At 54.4% G+C, this 21,888-nt stretch overlaps 1 protein-coding gene across 1 annotated transcript in view; it reads left to right on the top strand.

The window, feature by feature from the left end:
• SLC25A42 (solute carrier family 25 member 42) overlaps positions 1–17,114 on the top strand; it is a 48,937-nt gene extending 31,823 nt beyond the window's left edge. Inside the window, exons 2-8 of the mRNA XM_050769739.1 lie at positions 1,321–1,435; positions 7,007–7,112; positions 9,754–9,779; positions 10,708–10,874; positions 11,457–11,573; positions 13,746–13,897; positions 14,833–17,114. Coding sequence (XP_050625696.1) covers positions 1,355–1,435; positions 7,007–7,112; positions 9,754–9,779; positions 10,708–10,874; positions 11,457–11,573; positions 13,746–13,897; positions 14,833–15,140 — 957 coding nt within the window. The 5' untranslated portion in view covers positions 1,321–1,354 and the 3' untranslated portion in view covers positions 15,141–17,114. The remainder of the gene's footprint in view (positions 1–1,320; positions 1,436–7,006; positions 7,113–9,753; positions 9,780–10,707; positions 10,875–11,456; positions 11,574–13,745; positions 13,898–14,832) is intronic.
• Positions 17,115–21,888: the final 4,774 nt, after the last annotated feature.

Here is a 21,888-nt window from a genome sequence, read left to right as displayed (position 1 = left end):
CTAACCAGGCACAGTGGCCATGCCTGGAATCCCAGCATTTTGAGAGGCTGAGGCCAGAGGTTCACTTGAGCCCAGGAGTTCCAGACCAGCCGAGGCAACATAGTCAGTCCCTGTCTTTACAAAATATAAAATGAAAAATAAAAATTAGCCAACCCAGTCAGACGCGGTGGCTCACGCTTGTAATCCCAGCACTTTGGGAGGCCACAGCAGGAGGATCACATGAGGCCAGGAATTCAAAACCGGCCCGGCCAACATGGCAAAACCCTAGCTCTACTTAAAAAAAAAAACAACAACAACAACAACAAAAAACCTGGGCATGGCAGTGACCATCTATAATCCCAGGTACTTGAGAAGCTGAAGCACAAGAATCACTTGAACCTAGAAGGCGGAGGCTGCACTGAGCCGAGGTCATGCCACTGCACTCTAGCCTGGGCTACAGAGGGAGATTCTGTCAAAACAGAAACAAAAATATCACCCTTAGCTGGCCAAGGTGGGAGGATCACTTGGGCTCAGGAATATGAGGCTGCAGTGAGCTATGATTGTGCTACTACACTCAAGCCTGGGTGGAAAAAAAAAATAGGCCAGGTGCGGTGGCTTATGCCTGTAATCCCAGCACTTTGGGAGTTCAAGGCGGGCAGATAACTTGACGTCAGGAGTTCGAGACTAGCCTGGCCAACATGGTGAAACCCCATCTCTACTAAAAATAAAAAATTAGCTGGGTGTGGTAGCGGGCGCCTGTAGTCCCAGCTACTTGGGAGGCTGAAGCACAAGAATTGCTTAAACCTGGGAGGCAGAGGTTGCAGTGAGCCAAGATCGTGCCACTGCACTCAAGCCTGGGTGACAGAGTGAGACTCCGTCTCAAAAAATAAATAAATAAATAAATAATAAATAATTTCGGTGGACAGAGACCCTTGGGTCCAAGCTGACACGAGCCCACTGGATGTGTGGCCCGACAGTGGTATTGGCACCAAGCACCTCGGTGTTGGCACGGAGCACTGAGCACCTCGGCCACGCTAGCCCCACAACCTGCTGGTAGCTGTGTGACCTTGGCTGGCTGCTTAACTTCTCTGAGCCTGTTTGCTCCCTGGGCACCAGATTTGGAAAAAGAACAGACTGTTTGTGGGGATTACATTCCAGTGCCAACAAGAAAGGCTTTTGTAAATGATTAAGCAATACACACAGGACCGTGGCCGCAGAATGCAGTTGAGGGCATCCCTCCCCATGCAGGGAGCCAGAAACCGGGATAGGAAAAGGCTGGTAGGAACACCCGCCATCTCTCAGGACCTCGCCGTATCTTACCACCTCCCCTTACCCCCCCAGGACCGAGTCTCCTGCCATTCCGAGCAGGCCTGGTATGGATAATGGTGTGAAGGAAGGCCCGGTGCGATTGCGTGAGGATGCCGAGGCTGTCCTGTCCTCGTCCGTCTCATCAAAGGTAAGTACCCCGGCCTCCCGGGGTGGGTGTTCTCCTGGGGCCCCAGCCTCCCCCCACCCCAGGCTCCCCGCCCCCTCCTCCCAGCTTCTGCGCCCTCTCCAAACAGGTTCAGAGATCCCTCTCCTGTGCTCCATGCACCCCATCACAAATCACCCTGCACCTAGGATGTGCATGTTGGTACCCCTGCCCACCTGGGCTGAGGGTGGAGTGGCGGAGCCTCTCTGCTCCCACAGCCCTAGATACTGTAAGGTCAGGGGATGGAGGACACCAGCCACCCTCTATTCCACCGAAAGCCCTGCTTGTGGTGATGTGAATCCAACCAGCCCAGCCACCTGGTAAGAGGCAAAAACCTCACCCAGCGCCAGCGTGGGGTGAGAAGCCTGAGGTATCAGACGTGTCTTGGAGCCCCCTTTTCTCCCTCAGATTTTGAAACACTAAGGAATTAGCCAAGGCCAGGTGTGGTGGCTCACGCCTATAATCCCAGCACTTTGGGAAGCTGAGGTGGGAGGATCATATGAGACCAGGAGTTTGAGACCATCCTGGGCAACATGGTGAAACCCCGTCTCTACTAAAAATATAAAAATTAGCCAGGCGTGGTGGCACACATCTGTAATCCCAGCTACCTGGGAGGCTGAGGCATTTGAATTGCTTGAACCCAGGAGGCGGAGGTTGCAGTGAGCCGAGATTGTGCCACTGCACCCCAGCCTGAGCGATAGAGTAAAACCCTGTCTCAAAAAAAAAAAAAGGCAAATGCAGAGAGCCAAAGGGGGTGGGCATGCTTGGGCTTTACTCTGTGTTTCCAAGTTCACCTCTTAAGTCCACAGTTCCACTGAAGAAAAGACATTCTCTCAAAGCAATTGGGTCAGCCCTGTTGTTGTTCACCGTAGAAACCAGAACCCCCACTGGCCCCTAAGTCCTATCAGCTGAACCTGAAACACAGACCAACCCAGCCCCACGCAGAAACCATTGCACTCCCAGGGCCTGACTCAGGCCAACCGCACAGGCAGTTTTCAAAGTCCATGGGGTCAAAGACTGAGGTGGCGTCATTTTCCAGGCCTCCTGACCTTTCCCCGGATTCCAGGTGACACCTCAGAGCAGCAGGTGGGCGGGAGGACTCATTTACTGGGGTTACCACCAGGTGACTGAGGCACAGGGCAGGCACGTGCCTTGAAGTTTAGTGAAGGTCCCAAAAGAGCTGGACGAACACCCAGATACGGCTGTTGCTCTGCATGCCGGAGAGGAGGGGTTCTGCAATGTGGATCCCGCCACGTGGACAAGCTCGAGGCAGCGATGGCTGCCGAACCACATGCAGAAATGCGCCAGTGCTGGTCATTTGCTGGGCATCACACACACATGCCCATTCTCCTCTGTGCTGGCAGGCCCTGAAGACATTACTGTTGGTGTGCCTGGCCAGCCCCAAGGTGGGAGGGACTCACTCTGCAAAGTCTCTTTTCTTTGGTTAAGAAGCTGAGCCTTGGCTGGGCATGGTGGCTCATGCCTGTAATCCCCGTACTCTGGGAGGCCCAGGTGGGAGGATTGCTTGAGGTCAGGAGTTCGAGACCAGCCTGGCCAACATGGTGAAACCCCGTCTCTACTAAAAATACAAAAATTGGCCAGGCGTGGTGGCACGCGCCTGTAATCCCAGCTCCTCATGAGGTTGAAGTGGGAGAATTGCTTGAACTCAGGAGGTGGAGGTTGCAGTGAGCTGAGATCACACCACTGCACTCCAGCCTGGGTGACAGAGGGAGACCCTATCTCAGAAAAAAAAAAAAAAAAAAAAAAAAAAAAAAACACTGAGCCTCTTCCCATGGTGTTTACGGCCAACATGCATCCTATCCGGGATCGTCCACTTTCTCTCTGTCACCTGCCTGGCCAACAAATTCTTCTTTTGTAGGATCTCCCCACATGATGGATCTTGAAACTTTGACCCGTCAGTGATGCCTAATCCCAGCTCTTTGGATAATAAGGTGTTTGTGTCCATTAGAGAGGAGCTGGAAGTGTTGGCCAAACACACGTCCTCCAGGTGCCACTGGTGGCCGCCTTGAGAGGTGCAGTTTATGGATGTGTGTTCCCGATACTAAGATTTAGCATTGGCCAGGCATGGTGACTCACACTAGAGATCCCAGCACTTTGGCAGGCCAAGGCGGGAGGATTGCTTGAACCCAGGAGTTTGAGAACAGCCTGGGTAACACAGCAAGACCTTGTCTTTGCAAAAAAATAAAATTAGCTGGGTGTGGTGGCACACATCTGTGGTCTCAGCTACTGAGGAGGCTGAGGTGGGAGGATCACCTGAGCCCAAGGGGTCATGGCTGCAGTGAGCTATGATCATGCACTTGCACTCCAGTCTGGTGGCAGAGTGGGATCCTATCTCAAACAAACAACACAGAGTTGGCTTTGTAATGTTAAGAGCCTCTGCTGGGCCTGTAATCCCAGCACTTTGGGAGGCCAAGACAGGCGATCACCTGAGCCTCAGGAATTCGAGACCAGCCTGGGCAACGTGGAGAAACCCCATCTCTGCCAAAAATACAAAAATTAGCCAAGCAGGGTGGTGCACGCCTGTAATCCTAGGTACTGGGAAGGCCGAGGCAGGACAACCACTTGAACCTGGGAGGCAGAGGTTGTGGTGAGCCAAAATTGCGCCACCGTACTCCAGCCTGGTGGACAGAGCGAGACTCTGTCTCAAAAAACAAGCAAACAAGCAAACAAAAGGACAAACTGATAGGAGGTAAACACCGAATGGAGGAGGTGGAAGAACTCTGTCGCCAGCAGGGCATAGGGAGGCACTCTCCATGGAATATTCCATTTGCACACAGAGGCCCATTCCAGAGGGGAACAGCTGGTCCGACTGATTCAGAGAAGAAACTGGCTGGCTGGTAAAGCCTTGGACTGCTGCTGGGACGACCACCAAGCACCCACATTTCTCAAAGCTCGTGGAACCAGACATCTGCAACCTGGCTGCATGTCCCAGAAAAGGCAGAGGCCCCCAAAGACAGGCCTCCAAGAAGCTAGGAGAAGAACAAACCCCATGGCGAAGTTTGACCTCAGAAACAAAATCGCTGTGCACTCTGTCCCTTTGAGGAAGGGAGGGCTGGGCTGGTGGAGGGGACCCTGAGGGCACTGAGGAAAAGAAGGCTGTGTTCTGTGGAACCGGACTGGGGGTGCAAGGCTGCTGGGTAGCCCAGGACATGTGGGAGAGGGTCTGAGAGCTGGCACCTTGCTGTTTCAACGATGAGGACTGGGAGACCAAAGAGGGCACCCTCTGCCTGAGCTCAGTCAGGGCAGAGCTGGGATTCAGGCAGGTGTGTGGACAGACTCAGGCCCAGCCCTTCACCCCAAGCCACCCACTGAGTTGAGCAAACTCTAGAGGTGGGGGCAGCCATGCTCAGTCTGACTCTGGCTGCCTGTAACACCTGAGAAGTGCTCCCACATCCCTTCCCCATCTCCAGCCTCCACCATATCTATCCTGGGTTTCTGCAGGAGCCACTTCTACCCTGGTCACATTGTTATTTTTATTCTTTATTTTTTCAGATGGAGACTCGCTGTGTCACCCTGTCTGGAGAACAGTGGTACAATCACGGCTCACTGCAACCTTGGCATCCCGGGTTCAGGCGATTCTTCTGCCTCAATTTTATGAGTAACTGGGATTACAGGCACCCACCACCATGTCCGGCTAATTTTCATATTTTTAGTAGAGATAGGGTTTCACCATGTTGGGCACGCTGGTCTCGAACTCCTGACCTCAGGTGATCTGCCCATCTCGGCCTCCCAAAGTGCTGAGATTACAGGCATGAGCTACAGTGCCCAGCCCCACTCTGGTCATATTAAAAATGGGCCATTTAGGCCGGGCATGGTGTCTCATGCCTGTAATCCCAGCACTTCAGAAGGCCGAGGCAGGCAGATCACTTGAGGCCAGGAATTCGAGAGCAGCCTGGCCAGCATAGCGAAACCCCATCTCTACTAAAAATACAAAAATTAGCCAGGCGTGGTGGTGCTTGCCTGTAATCCCAGCTACTCAAGCAGCTGAGGGAGCAGAATTGCTTGAACCTGAAAGGCAAAGGTTGCAGTGAGCTGAGATCACACCACTGCATTCCAGCCTGGGCAACAGAGCGAGACTGTGTCTCAAAAAAAAAAAAAATTGCCCATTTATTTGGGCAAAGATCAGCCCTCCTTGCCAGGCTTTGTGGGGTCTGGCACCCACCTCTCTTTCCCATCTCCTTTCTATTCTCTGGGCCCCCTCCCTTTCCCTGTGCCAGCAAATCTGCCCTCCTTGTGGTCCCCCAGGGTCCCCTGCTCCTTTTCACCCTAGCCTCTGAGTGTTCATTCCTCCCCACCTAATACTATGACACACACCCCAAAGTGACCTGCACCTCATCCTTCAAGATCAGCCTCTCACCCCCCTACCCAGAGTTCTTGCAGAACCCTGGGCCACCTCCTTGCGGCACCTTCCCAATGGGTGGTTGTATTTGCATTTATCTGATGATTCTGTTGGCATCTGGCTCTCTGTGTGGACCAGCGGCACCATGGGGAAAGGAGGAGTCTTGCACACACCCCCACCCTGCACTGTGGGACTCCAGGCCCTTCAGGAAGCCTGTGCCTAGTGGGACTTCACAGATCCCTGGGAGTTGCTGAACCACCTGCCCATCCACGTTACGTTCAGACAGCAAAGCACTGCAGGGCAAGGAAAGGTCAGAGCACTTCCCATCCAGAACTTTCCAGAATGCTTTCCGCCACTTCTCAATGAGTCCCGTGGCCGAGTCCACTGGGGAAATGGAATCAGAGCACCTCCCATCCAGAACTTTCCAGAATGCTCTCTGCCACTTCTCAGTGAGAGTCCCGTGGCCGAGTCAGCAGGGGAAATGGAAACTCCAGCCTGATGGGCAGGTGGTACCCATGGGATCCCACAGGGCTCGGACACACTCCTGTGCGGTGCGACCTTCCTGGGAAGGAGGGAGGGCTGTGGGGGAGCAGGGGCCTTGGGCAGCTCCAGAGGGACTCCAGAAAGCAATGGCTCTCGGGCTGGCATGGGAGTAGTCAACGCAAGTTGGCAGCCATCATCAATGTCGCTGTCACCCCCTCAACTGGGCTGGATGAAGAGTCATAGATGCCAACCTCCGGAGTCCTGATCGGAAGTTGTGGGAAGGGACACGCCGGCACAGAGTCAAGGTCTGCTTGCCTGATACCCACTGCCAACCCCCTGACCGCATCGGTCCCTAGTGCCTGTTTTCAGTCCCTGTGTACCTAAAATGCCACAGTGCCATAGTCAGGTGCACACAGGCTGTGGAGGGAACAGAAGTTTGCACGTAGGCCAGTCCTATTGTGAGCCTGTCTCTGAGAATGTTAAACCTGCACACCTCACCTCCAACGTGGATGGTCCCTGTTATCCTGGGAGGTTTTCACTGTGGCCTGTGGACCCACCATGGATCACCCAGAACCAAGCAGCGCCAACACACTCCGGGTGGGGTGCATCCCTTGGCCCTGGCCCAGAGGGTGTAAGGAAGGCACTTCTGGGGCACGGTCCTCTGCAGAACAGACCCCCTGCCCTCTGACCTCTGATCACGTGTTCTGTTGCAGCGTGACCACAGGCAAGTGCTCAGCTCCCTGCTGTCTGGGGCCCTGGCTGGCGCCCTTGCCAAAACAGCAGTAGCCCCCCTGGACCGAACCAAAATCATCTTCCAAGGTAAGTGTTGTCCTTCCCCATGTGAAAGAGAAGCTGCCAGGCGGTCACCTCCTCCTTCATGGCCCCTAAACCATGCTTCAAATTTTTTTTTTTTTTTTAGATTTATTTTAGAAATGAGGTTTTTCTCTGTTGCCCAGGCTGGCCTTAAACTCCTGGGCTCAAGTGATCCTTTTGCCTAAGCCTCCCAAGTAGCTGGGACTATGGGTGTGCTCCACTGCACTCAAATTGGGTTTTTTTAATGTCTCTTTAAAATCCACTTAGAGGCCAGGCGCAGTGGCTCTTGCCTGTAATCTCAGCACTTTGGGAGGCCGAGGTGGATGGATCACTTGAGGTCAGGAGTTTGAGAGCAGCCTGGCCAACATGGGGAAACCCCGCCTCTACTAAAAATATAAAAATTAGCTGGACATGGTGGCGGGCACCTGCAATCCCAGTTACTCTGGAGGCTGAGTCAGGAGAATCGCTTGAACCTGGGAGGCGGAGGTTGCAGTGAGCCGAGATCACGGCTTTGCACTCCAGCCTGGGTGACAGAGAGACTCTGTCTCAATAAATGAATGAATGAATAAATAAATAAATAAATAAAATAATAAAATCCACTTCAAATCTGTATGAGTTTCCTGGGGCTACTGTCAGACCACAAACCAGGCGGCCTCAAACAACAGGAATTTCTTCTCTCACAGTCCTGGGGCCAGAAGTCTACAGGTGTGGGCAGGGCTGCGTTCCCTCCAGAGGCTCTAGGGGAGGATCTTCCTTACTTCTTCCAGCTTCTGGGGGCTCCTGGTTCTCCTTGGCTTGTGGCCGCATGGCTCCAATTTCTGCGTCTGTCATCACGTGTGTGTCTGTTTTCTCTCTGTATATTTATTTTGTTGGTTTGTTTTTGAGATAGACTCTCACTCTGTCACCCAGGCTGGAGTTCAGTGGTGTGATCTTGGCTCACTGCAACCTCCATCTCCCCAGTTCAAGCAATTCTCCTGCCTTAGCCTCCTGACTAGCTGGGACTACAGGCACGCACCACCATGCCTGGCTAATTTTTTTGTATTTTTAGTAGAGACAGGTTTCGCCGTGTTGGCCCGGCTGGTCCTGAACTCCTGGCCTCAAGTGATCCACCCACCTTGGCCTCCCAAAGTGCTGGGATTACGGGCATGAGCTATCGCGCCCGGCCTGTTTTCTCTTCTTATAAGGACACCAATTTGCATTTAGGGCCCACCCTAACCCAGTACAACCTTACCTTAACTCTATTACATCTGGAAAGGCCCTGCTTTCAGATAAGGTCATCTTCTTGGGGATTAGGGGTTAGAATTTGGACACAGCTTTTCGGAGGACAGAAATTAAACCCTTAACAGAAACCCTCACCCTCCCTCCCTAGGGTTAAACAGTCGCAGAGTCCTTTGAAGAGGTGGCCTTTGCCCCCCTCAAACAGTTACCAGTTCCTGCCCAGGGCCCAGAAGCAAGATGGTTACGGCCGGGGCCCTCTGCCCCTCAGCTGTTTGGGAAGAATCTGCAGGCTTCAGCCAGGCCCTTCCCACCACCTTGAGCCGATCCCCTACCCTCTCTGTGTCCCAGTTTCCTCCTCCGTAAAGTGGAGGCATAAATATCAGCGTCCTCCTTGGCAGGCATGGGCATCCAGTGAGCTGGCAGGTCTTCAAAAGGGGCAGGCCCTTTTATTTATTTATTTATTTTGAGACAGAGTCTCTCTGTTCCCCAGGCTGGAGTGCAGTGGTGCGATCTCGGCTCACCGCAACCTCCACCTCCCGGATTTCAGCGATTCTCCTGCCTCAGCCTCCCGAGTAGCTGGGATTGCAGGAGTCTGCCACCATGCCCAGCTAATTTTTTTGTATTTTTTTTTAGTAGAGTCAGCGTTTTGCCATGTTGGCCAGGCTGGTCTCGACCTCCTGACCTCAGGTGATCCACCCGCCTCAGCCTCCCAGAGTGCTGGGATTACAGATTTGAGCCACTGCGCCTGGCCAGGGCAGGCCCCTTTAAGTGCGCATGAGCAGGTGCGGGGTGTTGTGTTCTTCAGGGAACTGGGGTTCAACCCTGGAGGCAGCAGGCATGCATGCACGTTGCACACACAAGTGGTGGGGCGCGAGGGCTGAGGGAAGCGGGCTGCCAGGCCGTCAGAGGCTCCTGGTGACCGTTTGTGGCCCGTTTTTCTGGGTCTTTCCCAAGAGTGCTCATGGCCCAACATGGCTCGGGTCCCCCATGCCCAAGGGCAGCACAGAACCAGAGAGGGAACCCGGCAGCCACAGGGGGTGGGAGAGGCAGGATAGCGGTGCCTGTGCTGGGGCCCTGGGAGGGGCATGTCTGGAAAAGAGGACTGACCGCACACATGGAACCCGCAAGCCTTGTTCTGAGAGCCTGGGCTTTCAGCTGAGGCCCAAGTGCCTGGCGGCTGGGACACCTTCACTGCAGGGGTTTGGGTGAATAGTAGTCTAGTCCAGGGACAGGGGGCTGAGTGCCAACCCATCTCAGACACGTTCTCTCACTGGAGACCCTCACTATTCTGGGGGTTGGGTGTCAGCTCAGCTCCCATTCCTGGGACAAGATTGGGGAGAAGAGGAGGGCGACTCTGCTAGGGGGTGCTGGGGGTGGGGCCACGCAGACGCGAGGTTCTCAGTGGCTTTTGTGCTTCTGTTTTTTCCAGTGTCTTCAAAAAGATTTTCTGCCAAGGTGAGCCACTATGTCACCGCCCTGGCCTGGGGACAGTCACCACTACCCTGCTGGGCTGGCAGGAGTTAGGCAGGTGATCTGAGTCTCAGGGGTGGGGACAGGACTACCTGTCTTCCCATCCCCAGCTCTGCCTGGACACAGCCCAGCCTGGGAATTGACGGGACATCCCGAGTGTCTTTCCGGCAGTGGGGTGGGGAGACTCGGCAGCTCTAAAACAACCTTTCATGTTTGATTTATTGTTAGAGAGCAGGTGCTACCTTCTTAATAAAGAAAAAGATAGGCCGGGCGCGGTGGCTCAAGCCTGTAATCCCAGCACTTTGGGAGGCCGAGGCGGGTGGATCACGAGGTCAGGAGATTGAGACTATCCTGGCTAACATGGTGAAACCCCGTCTCTACTAAAAATACAAAAAAAAAAACTAGCCGGGCTTGGTGGCGGGCGCCTGTAGTCTCAGCTACTTGGGAGGCTGAGGCGGGAGAATGGCGTGAACCCGGGAGGCGGAGCTTGCAGTGAGCCGAGATCACGCCACTGCACTCCAGCCTGGGAGACACAGCGAGACTCCGTCTCAAAAAAAAAAAAAAAAAAAAGAGATAAACTGTAAAAGCTAGAATGCCAAACACCAACAGACATGCCCTCGGACAGGCTCCGAGCTGCTTTGCAGCCTGGTTCGCTTTACAGTCCCCAGGGATGGAGAACTTGCTGGGGTGGGAGGCCCAGAAAACATAGGGAGGAGGGACGGGGCTGGGGTTGATAATGTCAGTCTGGACAAATCGGGGTGGGGCCCTCACATGGGGGTGGGGGTGTTTACTGTGCATGGAGATGGAGTCACCCCGGCCCCGCCTCCGCACTTTCAGCGCTCTGCTGGTCACACAGGCGCACAGGGAGGGCAGGCAGAGGCGGAGGGATGTTGACCTCCCCGCTTATCTCCAGGAGGCCTTCCGGGTCCTCTACTACACCTACCTCAACGAGGGCTTTCTCAGCTTGTGGCGCGGGAACTCGGCCACCATGGTGCGCGTGGTGCCCTACGCCGCCATCCAGTTCAGCGCCCACGAAGAGTACAAGCGCATCCTGGGCAGCTACTATGGCTTCCGCGGAGAGTGAGGCCCCGCCCTGCCCTGCCCTGCCCCAGAATCGCCCCGCCCACGCCCGCCCCTCTCTCTTTCTTCTGCACGCCCTGCCCCCTGCCCTCCCTATGCCCCGCCCTCTCCGCGTTTTCTTCTCGGTGACCTGCCCCTAGCCCCGCACTCCCTCTTCCCCCAATGAAACACCGGGAGATTCCTCACCCAGGCCCTCCTGAGGCGCCCCCTGACTCTGTCACATGCCCTATTCTGTGTTCAGAGCTCCTCTCCTTTGCCCGTTTGTCTCCAGACGTTTCTCCACCCCCACACATAAATCCCAGAGAGACAGGCCACTATGCCCCCTGGGCCGCAGGGAAAATACGTATCATTGATTAATTTATGCCAGCAGCGGGGAAGGGAAGGCAGCCATGTGAACCTCAAAATGAGGCCCACTCCAGAGACCCCATCATCTTGGCCACGAGAAAGCCAAACCCGCCTCGTGTTCCTCGGTCCCCACCCCTGTCCCCGCCCCAGCAGAGACGTGCGTGTGCTCCAGGCTGGGCCTCTGTGCATCTGCAGTCCCCTCACTGGCGTCTCGCCTTCTCCCCCTGCCCTGTTCAGAGCCCTGCCCCCTTGGCCTCGCCTCTTCGCCGGCGCACTGGCTGGAACGACAGCCGCTTCACTGACCTACCCCCTGGACCTGGTCAGAGCGCGGATGGCCGTAACCCCGAAGGAAATGTGAGTCCTTACGTCTGTGATGCGCATCAGCCCCGGGGGCTCTGTGTCTCGGGGGCTCCCAGGTCGGAATCCCTCTCTCTATCGGGCCCCTGGGGTTTGCATCTGGGCCTCTGTGTCCACAGGGCAGGCCTCGTGTTTTATTCTGCAGCTGTTCCAGAAAGGCAGCAATTTGTTCTCTTAGCCTGGGGGTCAGTTTCTGCTTAGATCAAAACCAAGAGTCTTCATTTTGAACTGGGCACAGATGCATTAAAAATATGTAAGAATATGGCAGTGGCTCACACCTGTAATCCCAAAACTTTGGGAGGCCGAGGCGGGCGGATCACTTGAGGTCAGGAGTTTGAGAGCAGCCTGGGCAACATGGTGAAACCCCATCTTTACTAAAAATACAAAAATTAGCCGGGCATGGTGACACTCACCTGTATTCCCAGCTACCTGGGAGGCGGAGGCAGGAGAATGGCGTGAACCCGGGAGGCAGAAGTTGCAGTGAGCCGAGATCTAGCCACTGCACTCCAGCATAGGCAATAGAGCCAGACTCTGCCTAAAAAAAAAAAAAAAAAAAAAAAAAAAAATTCTGAGACTAGATTGCTTAATTCAGGGAAGATACTATGATCATGAAAAATGTGTTAAGAATAGACCGGGCGAGGCCGGGCGCGGTGGCTCAAGCCTGTAATCCCAGCACTTTGGGAGGCCGAGACGGGCGGATCACGAGGTCAGGAGATCGAGACCATCCTGGTTAACACGGTGAAACCCCGTCTCTACTAAAAAATACAAAAAAAAAAAAAAAAACTAGCCGGCCGAGGTGGCGGACGCCTGTAGTCCCAGCTACTCGGGAGGCGGAGGCAGGAGAATGGCGTGAACCCGGGAGGCGGAGCTTGCAGTGAGCTGAGATCCGGCCACTGCACTCCAGCCTGGGTGACAGGGCGAGACTCCGTCTCAAAAAAAAAAAAAAAAAAAAAAAAAAAAGAATAGACCGGGCGGCCGGGCGAGGTGGCTCAAGCCTGTAATCCCAGCACTTTGGGAGGCCAAGACGGGCGGATCACAAGGTCAGGAGATAGAGACCATCCTGGCTAACCCGGTGAAACCCTGTCTCTACTAAAAAATACAAAAAACTAGCCGGGCGAAGTGGCGGGCGCCTGTAGTCCCAGCTACTGGGGAGGCTGAGGCAGGAGAATGGCGTAAACCCAGGAGGCAGAGCTTGCAGTGAGCTAAGATCCGGCCAGTGCACTCCAGCCTGGGCGACAGAGCAAGACTCCGTCTCAAAAAAAAAAAAAAAAAAAATAGACCGGGCTTGGGCCTGGGTGCAGTGGCTCATGCCTGTAAACCCAGCACTTTGGGAGGCCAAGGCAGGAGGATCGCTTGGGCCCAGGAGTTTGAGATCAGCCTGGGCGACATAGCAAGACCCCATCTCTACAAAAACTGAAATATTAGCCTGGTGTGGTGGCATACGCCTGTGGTCCCAGTTGCTCCAGAGGCTGAGGGAGGAGGATTGCTTGAGTCTGGCAGCTTGAGGCTGCAGTGAGCCATGATCACACCACTACACTCCAGCCAGGCCGCAGAGTGAGACCCTGTTTCCAAAAAAAAAAGACAAAAAAAGTGTAAGAATAGAGGCCGGGCATGGTGGCTCATGCCTGTAATTCCAGCACTTTGGGAGACTGAAGTGGGTGGATCACCTGAGGTCAGGAGTTCAAGACCAGTCTGGTCAACATGGTGAAACTCTGTTTCTACTAAAAATACAAAAATTAGCCAGGTCTGCTGGCATGTATCTGTAATCCCAGCTACTTGGGAGGCTGAAGCAGGAGAATCACTTGAACCCAGGAGGCAGAGGTTGCAGTGAGTCGAGATTGTGACACTACACTCCAGCCTGGGCAACAGAGGGAGACTGTCTCAAAACAAAAATAAACAAACAAACAAAAAAAAACAAACAAAAAAAGAGACAAGGGCTGAGCATGCCAGAGTGCTTCCTGTGGCAAAGGTGGAGTCTAGGCTTACCCGTGCATTTCCCCTCTAATGCCAAAGCTTGGGCGATGGGGTTATATGTCTTGAAGAAGGAAAACATCAACATCCAAACACACCCAGGCCCAGGCGGCTGTGGGAGGAGCCAAGAGCCTCTGTGGCTCCTCCCTGTGCCTGGGAGGGCCGAGTCCCACCTGCTGGGCTGCTCTGTCCTGGCAGGTACAGCAACATCTTTCATGTCTTCATCCGCATCTCGAGAGAAGAGGGGCTGAAGACCCTCTACCACGGATTTATGCCCACTGTGCTGGGGGTCATTCCCTACGCCGGCCTGAGCTTCTTCACCTATGAGACGCTCAAGAGCCTGCACAGAGGTAAGGAGAGCTGGGGGCATGGGGAGGGGACGTTCAGGAAGCATTCCCTGGGGACCGCAGCTCCACCTGGGTCACATAGACCTGGAGACTGGGCAGAGTGGGGTACGACCCCTGGATGGGGCAGGCTGTAGACCCACATCCAAATCGGGAGAAAACACACTGTGTCCAGCCACCACTGAGGAACCTGGACTCACTGCCTGAAATGCCTATGTGAGAGGAACTCTGGCCAGTGCCATGGCTCATGCCTGTAATCCCAGCACTTTGGGAGACCAAGGTGGGCGGATCACTTGAGGTCAGGAGTTCCAGACCAGCCTGGGCAACATGGCGAAACCCCGTCTCTACCAAAGATACAAAAAAATTAGGCATGCAGTGGAATGATCTCAGCTCACTGCAACCTCTGCTTCCCGGGTTCAAGCCATTCTCCTGCCTCAGCCGCCCGAGTAGCTGGGATTACAGGCTCCTGCCACCACACTTGGCTAATTTTTGTGTGTTTTTAGTAGAGAGGAGGTTTCTCCATGTTGGTCATGGAGAAACCCTGTCTCTACCAAAAATACAACATTAGCCAGGCGTGGTGATGCATGCCTATAATCCCAGCTACTGGGGAGGCTGAGACAGGAGAATGGCTTGAACCGACGAGGCAGAGGTTGCAGTGAGCCGAGATTGCGCCATTGCACTCCAGCCTGAGCAACAAGAGTGAAACTCCGTCTCAAAAAAAAAAAAAAAAATTATTTCTCGAATTTGAGTGAAAGGAGCAACCCCGGGGATGAGGCAGTGGGCGTGTGGGTGCGCATGAGTGCGAACACACGTGGGGGTGCAAGTGCATGTGTGTATGTGCACGCAGGTTGCTCCTAGGGGTGCAAAGGTGCGCGCGCACGGGTGCGGGGTGCACGCCCCCTCGCGGCGCCCTCACGGCCCTCCCGCCCCTTGCTCTGCAGAGTACAGTGGCCGCCGACAGCCCTACCCCTTCGAGCGCATGATCTTCGGCGCCTGCGCTGGCCTCATCGGGCAATCGGCCTCGTACCCGCTGGATGTGGTGCGGCGGCGTATGCAGACGGCCGGCGTCACCGGCTACCCGCGTGCCTCGATCGCCTGCACGCTGCGCACCATCGTGCGGGAGGAGGGCGCCGTGCGCGGCCTCTACAAAGGCTTGAGCATGAACTGGGTCAAGGGTCCTATCGCCGTGGGCATCAGCTTCACCACCTTTGACCTCATGCAGATCCTGCTGCGGCACCTGCAGAGCTAGGGTACCCTGAGCTGCTCTCAGGACGGTGGACCAGTGACCCCTTTGTATTCTGGGCCCACGGAACGGGGGGGCGCGCTTGATTCCACCTCAGGAGCCACATGAGGCGCTTTGTGGAACGAGAAGGTGGACCGGAGGAGCCTGGGCTCAGAGTCCAGGTCCAAACGCAAAGCTGGCGGCCCTGGAAGTGCAGTGTTGGGGCGATGGTGGTGGGGGTGTCCCGCAGCCCCCCTCCTCCTTACTCTGCAGAGGCTGGCGCTGCCTGCCGGAGGTGTTGCCCAAAAGGCCCTAGTGGGGCGTGGTCGGCTCCACCTCCTGATCCTGTGTGTCCTCCGACATGCTGCTGATTCTAGTGACCCCTGTCCCCACCAGGCTCAGAGCCAGACCGCGCCTGGCCCTTCTTGTTCTGACTCCAGGTGCCTGCCCGGCCTCTGGGGTGCGGGGGCGCCTTTCCTGCAGGCGGACCCTGCCCTGGATGGGGCCAGCCTCGTGATCAGCTTTGGTCACAAATGCAGCCCCTGGACCACCCCACCCTGCCGGCCCTGCCTTCTTCAGTATTTCCTGCGTGGCCACGACTCCTCAGTCACCAGAGCCTCCTGCTGGGAACAGTGTCCCCCAGAGCCTCATGTCTGTCTCTATCCTAGACCCTGCAAGCAGCTGGGTCCTCAAGAGCACATCTCCCCCTAGGGTTGCCTGCCCACCTGCTTTGTAACCTTCCCAGGAGACTCACGCTTGCTCTGCAGCAGGGCTCGAGGCCCAGGCCATGACATGGAACTGCCTCAGGTTTGGGTCAACCTGCAGCCTGGGGCATCTGCTGAAATGTAAGCGCCCAAGCCCCCCGCTTTGGCCCAGAAGCTCCTGCCCCCTGGGCCCAGCGTCTCAGTGCCCCAACCCTCTGCCCAGCTGTGGTATCCAACGGGTTCCTGGGTCCCCACTTGAGCAGGCATTTGGCTGGGATATGGAGCAATTTAAAGCCCACAGGAGTTGTTCAGTTTCTATGAAATGGAGCACGGGGCACCTGGTAGCCTCGATCTCCCCGAGTGGGAGCCTCATGACAGAGTATAGCCTGGGGGTGGGAGGTGAGGAAGAGCTGAGGTACCCAGGGGAGGCTAACTGGTCTCTCAGAGAAGTCCCCCAGGGCCCACCAGATATCACAGGGACTCAGAAACACCCTTCTTTTTTTTTTTTTTTTTTTGGTTTTGGTTTTCAACTTGGCTGACCCCGGGTCTATGATCTATTGACATTGAACCCCTGACCTGGTGCCAGGGTGAGCATAACGTGAGTGTTGCTTTCCACGGCTGGCTCAGCACACGCTGTGTGAAGGGATCTGAGCTTGTTCATCTCCAGCTGTGACTTCCATTTCTCCCTTCCTTCTGTCCTCCTCCTGTTCTTGCCTTGAACCTGTGGGTGTGCAGACCGCTCTCTCTGCCTTCCTTGCATGTGGCCACCAGCCATCCCTGATCTCGTCCCCAGAGGCCCAGGCAGCCTGTGATGGCTGTGAGGGGTTGTCCCACTGGGTGGGTATCCTTTACCCAGCACTCAGACTTGGCAGGAGAGGCAGGGCAACCCTCACAGGGAGATGAGAGGGCACCCAACTCACACAAGCATGTGACAGCAATAGGGATTGGGGGTCTGCCCCAGGTGGGTGAGACCAAATGGGTGGATTTGGGGCCACAGGCTAGGCAGGAGAGACAAGGCGTAGGTGGGAGGGTCCCCCAGGCCCTGCTGACCCCAGTGTGTCTCCCCGGAGATGGCTCCCAGCTGAGTGGGACCCGGCAGGAGTTGGGACAGTGCTGTCCCCCACCCCTGCACACAGCCAGGCCCTCGAGGCTCTGCGGTCACTCGCCTCCCTGCTAGTCTCTGGTCCTGGTCTGGAGTTATATTTTGATGCCATGAAGACACTGTTTATATCTAATGTTTATATATTTTAACGATTTGTGCCAAGAGAGTATATTTAATAAAAATATAAATGACTTATTCTCCTGCTCCTGGCTGTTCTTTGGCTCTGACCCCACATCTTCCCCCATGAACCCCCAAACAGGGTTGAAGTGTTTTTGAAACATATTTGTGATAAACGTTCTGAATAAAAGTCTTGAATAAAGTTTTTAAATGCGATTGTTGTTTGAATTAATACATACCACAATTTTCCAGAAAACACCGGCTGTCTACAAGGGCTTACAGTGAAAACTAGGTGAACAGTTCCCTCCGCAGGGGCCTCCTGTGACCATTTTCTCCTGTCTCCTCCCACAGAGATTCTGTGCATACACTCGTCCCTTTCAGGATATATGTGGCCACCCACAAAGGCAGGAGGGGCCGTCTCCAGCTGCATCCAGCGCAGCCCAAAGTCTCATGGACTTGAACACGGCCTTCCTTCCCAAGCGCCCTGCACTCTGGGGCTGGCTGAGGCTTCAGGTCTGAACATCAGTCACCATCTGCAGGGGCAGCCACCGCAGGGTCTCCAATGGCAATCCCGGCTCACTTCGCCTGCAGCCCATTGGCCAGAGCAACTTGCAGGGCCCACCCACCACCAGGCCAGAAGTGGGAGCCTCTGCGTGCCCAGAGAGGAGAGGTGGCTGGGCCAGCACAGGCGTGGTGCTCTTGTTGGGGTGGGACAAGTTCCACTGTGCTGAACCCCGCTGCTCTCCAACCTGCTCACGTGCAGCAGGATTTCTTTTGAGTTGGTCTGTGTTGTACATACTGTTTAGCAGCTATGCAGTTTTCTCCTAGAGGATTCCCATGGTAAAATTCACCAAGGTGGGTGCGGTGGCTCACGCCTGTAATCCCAGCACTTTGGGAGACTGAGGCAGGTGGATTGCTTGAGCCCAGGAGTTTGAGACCAGCCTAGGCAACATAGTGAGACCCCCCATCTCTACAGAAAAAAAAAAAAAAAAAAAAAAAAAATTAGGCCAGGTGCAGTGGCTCATGCCTTTACTCCCAGCACTTTGGGAGGCCAGGGGAGGTGGATCACTTGAGGTCAGGAGTTCGAGACCAGCCTGACCAACATGCTGAAACACCATCTCTACGAAAAGTACAAAAATCCCAGCTACTCAGGAGGCTGAGGCAGGAGAATTGCTTGAACCTGGGAGGCAGAGGTTGCAGTGAGCCACTGCTCTCCAGCCTGAGTGACTGAGCAAGTCTCCATCTCAAAAAAAATTTTTTTAATTAGCCAGTCTTGGAGGTACCAGCTACTCAGAAATTCACGCATCCCTTATGTTACCAAACCAGGCTCGTTCTGCCCATCAGTACAACAGAGATGACAGGTTTTGTAGCGAAGAGTTGATTCACGAGGCAGCCAAGTGAGGAGAAAGGAGAACAGATCTCAAATCTGCCTCCCTGAAGATGGGGTTTTAGGGATATTTAAGGGATAGAGGAGCAAGGTGGTCAGAGACACGGGGAAAAGTGGGGCAGTCGGGGAACCGTGTATGCGTAGTCAAGCTTCATGGGTTTTCCATAGGATGCATTCCATAGGATGCGTGTTCACCAAATGACATTGTTATCATGATCTGAGGGTGTAGTGTTTGGCCTTCTAACGTCAAAAGGTCACCACCTAAATACACACAGGCCGAGGTGAAGGTTCGGCTCTCAGCCCATTTGAACTGGACAAGAACTGATCCTGTTCCTGAAGAACAACTTAAGCAACCATTACCATGGTGGCCCATTCATAGAGATGTTATCTATAAGGGAACTAGTGGGAGTTTTTTTTTTGTTTTTTTTTTTTGCGGGGGGGGGGTTTGTTTTGTTTTGTTTTGTTTTTGAGATGGAGTGTTGCTCTTTTTGCCCAGGCTGGAGTACAGTGGCACGATCTCGGCTTACTGCAACCTCCACCTCCCGGGTTCAAGCGATTCTCCTGCCTCAGCCTCCTAAGTAGCTGGGATTACAGGTGCCCGCCACCCAGCTAATTTTTTGTATTTTTAGTAGAGACGGGGTTTCACCATGTTGGCCAGGCTGGTCTCAAACTCCTGACCTCAGGTGATTCACCCGCCTCAGCCTCCCAAAGTACTGGGATTACACGCTTGAGCCACTGTGCCCCTTCCTTCCTTCCTTCCTTCCTTCCTTCCCTCCTTCCCTCCCTCCCTCCCTCCCTCCCTCCCTCCTTCTTTTCCTTTCCTTTCCTTTTTTTTTTTTTTTTTTTTTTGAGACAGGGTCTCTCTCTATTGCCCAGGCTGGAATGCAGTGACACTACCATGGCTCACTGTAGCCTCCAACTCCTGGGCTCAAGCAATCCTCCCACCTCAGCCCCCCTAGGAGCTGGGACTATGGGTACATGCCACCACACCTGGCTATTTTTTGTATTTTTTTGTAGAGATGGGGGTCTCACCATATTTCTCAGGCTGGTCTCTAACTCCTGGCTCAAGTGATCTATCTGCCTGCCTTGTCCTCCCAAAATGCTGAGATGACAGGCATGAGCCACCACACCTGGCCTGGGAGGTTAGCTATATAGTGTTTAGCTGAGTGTCTTTTAACACTATGAGAGTTTATAATCAACTAAAAACAAGTGAGGTAAGTTAAGATTGGTAGGTCTAATCAGGTGAGCCCTCAGTTCTCCCTTATGGATGGGCAATTATGTTGTTAGGTATTGCCATGACAACGTGATAGCAATTTGGTGGGAGCTGCTGAACTCATCTGCACCCCGCCTCCGACATCCAGCCCAGATTTCTGATCTAAGTTCCATGTTTCACCCCAGTCCCCGAACCTTGGTCAACCCCTCCCCTCTCCCGCCCACCACTGTGGCATCTCCTAATAGTACAGAGGTGAGCCCGTGGACCTGTCTAGACTAGTGACAGTGAAGAAGATGTTTGCTAGCTGCGTCCAAGAAGAGCTTCAGGAGACTCTCGTCCTCTTTTTATTGAGATGGAGTCTTGCTCTGTTGCCCAGGCTGGAGTGCAGTGGTGCAATCTTGACTCACTGCAACCTCTGCCTCCCAGGTTCAAGTGATTCTCCTGCCTCAGCCTCACAAGTAGCTGGGATTACAGGCGCCCGCCACTATGCCCAGCTAATTTTTACATTTTTTTTTTTTTTTGAGACGGAGTCTCGCTCTGTCACCCAGGCTGCAGTGCAGTGGCCGGATCTCAGCTCACTGCAAGCTCCGCCTCCCGGGTTCACGCCATTCTCCTGCCTCAGCCTCCCGAGTAGCTGGGACTACAGGCGCCCGCCACCTCGCCCGGCTAGTTTTTTGTATTTTTTAGTAGAGACGGGGTTTCACCGTGTTAGCCAGGATGGTTTCGATCTCCTGACCTCGTGATCCGCCCGTCTCGGCCTCCCAAAGTGCTGGGATTACAGGCTTGAGCCACCGCGCCCGGCCTAATTTTTACATTTTTAGTAGAGAAGGGGGTTTCAGGATGTTGGCCAGGCTGGTCTTGAACTCCTGACCTCAGGTGATCTACCCGCTTCGGCCTCCCAAAGTGCTGGGATTACAGACGTGAGCCACCGCACCCGGCCACCAAATGCTTTTTGCTATAAGCAATTCCACCTAGCCTAGGCATCTCCTAAAGAAACACAACACAGTACCCCAGGTGCAACCGACTGGTGGATGACTGAAGATAGGTGTGTAAGTAGCTTAACCTGTGCCCGGAGGTGGGATCGCCCTGAGATAATTGCTCTACACTGCCCCCATAAGGCCCCCAGCAGGACTGAGCCTGGGTTGCCCACAGTGTGACCTGCTCATTGGTGCCCCCTGCAGGGCACCTTCCCTCCTCGTCTCAGCTCTCACCCGCCATGGGGGCTGCCTGGGGACACCTCCCAGGTAAACCACCAGCTCTGAGTCCTTTTGGGGTCATCTTTGAGGGGAACCTATCCAAAAAGGAATAGGAATGCCAGGTATTCCTGCAAATAGATCATATGGATTTACACCATACTCTCACCCATCTTTGATCTTCCATAATCTGACAAGTAAAAAACCATATCTCGGCCGGGTGCGATGGCTCATGCCTGTAATCTCAGGCCTTTGGGAGGCTGAGGCAGGCAGATCACTTGAATTCAAGACCAGCCTGGCCAATATGGTGAAACCCAGTCTCTACTAAAAATACAAAAATTAGCCGGGCATGGTGGTGAGCGCCTGTAATCCCAGCTACTCAGGAGGATCGCTTGAATCCGGGAGGTGGGGCCGAGATGGCACCACTGCACTCCAGCCTGGGCGACAGAACACGACTCCGTCTCAAAAAAAAAAAAAAAAAAAAAGATATCTTACCTGGTTGGTTGGCTTTTTTTTTTTTTGAGACGGCGTCTTGCTCTGTTGCCCAGGCTGGAGTGCAATGGTGCAATCTCGGCCCACTGCAAGCTCCACCTCCCAGGTTCATGCCATTCGCCTGCCTCAGCCTCCCAAGTAGCTGGGACTACAGGCACCCACCACCACGCCTGGCTAATTTTTTGTATTTTTAGTGGAGATGGGGTTTCACCATGTTAGCCAGGATGGTCTCGATCTCCTGACCTCATGATCCACCCGCCTCGGCCTCCCAAAGTGCTGGGATTACAGGCGTGAGCCACCGTGCCCAGCCTTTTTTTTTTTTTTTTTTGAGACAGAGTTTTGCTTTTGTTGCCCAGGCTGGAGTGCAATGGTGCGATCTCCGCTTACTGCAACCTCCACCTCCCGGGTTCAAGCGATTCTCCTGCCTCTGCCTCCCGAATAGCTGGGATCACAGGGCATGCACCACTATGCCTGGCTAATTTTGTAATTTTCGTAGAGACAGGTTTCTCCATTTTGGTCAGGCTGGTCTCAAACTCTCAACCTCAGGTGATCCACCCACCTAGGCCT

This window comes from Macaca thibetana, chromosome 19, assembly GCF_024542745.1.
Source record: "Macaca thibetana thibetana isolate TM-01 chromosome 19, ASM2454274v1, whole genome shotgun sequence".
NCBI lineage: Eukaryota > Metazoa > Chordata > Mammalia > Primates > Cercopithecidae > Macaca > Macaca thibetana.
The sequence above is the reverse complement of the archived record's forward strand: the minus strand, read 5'-3'. Positions and strand labels throughout refer to the sequence as shown.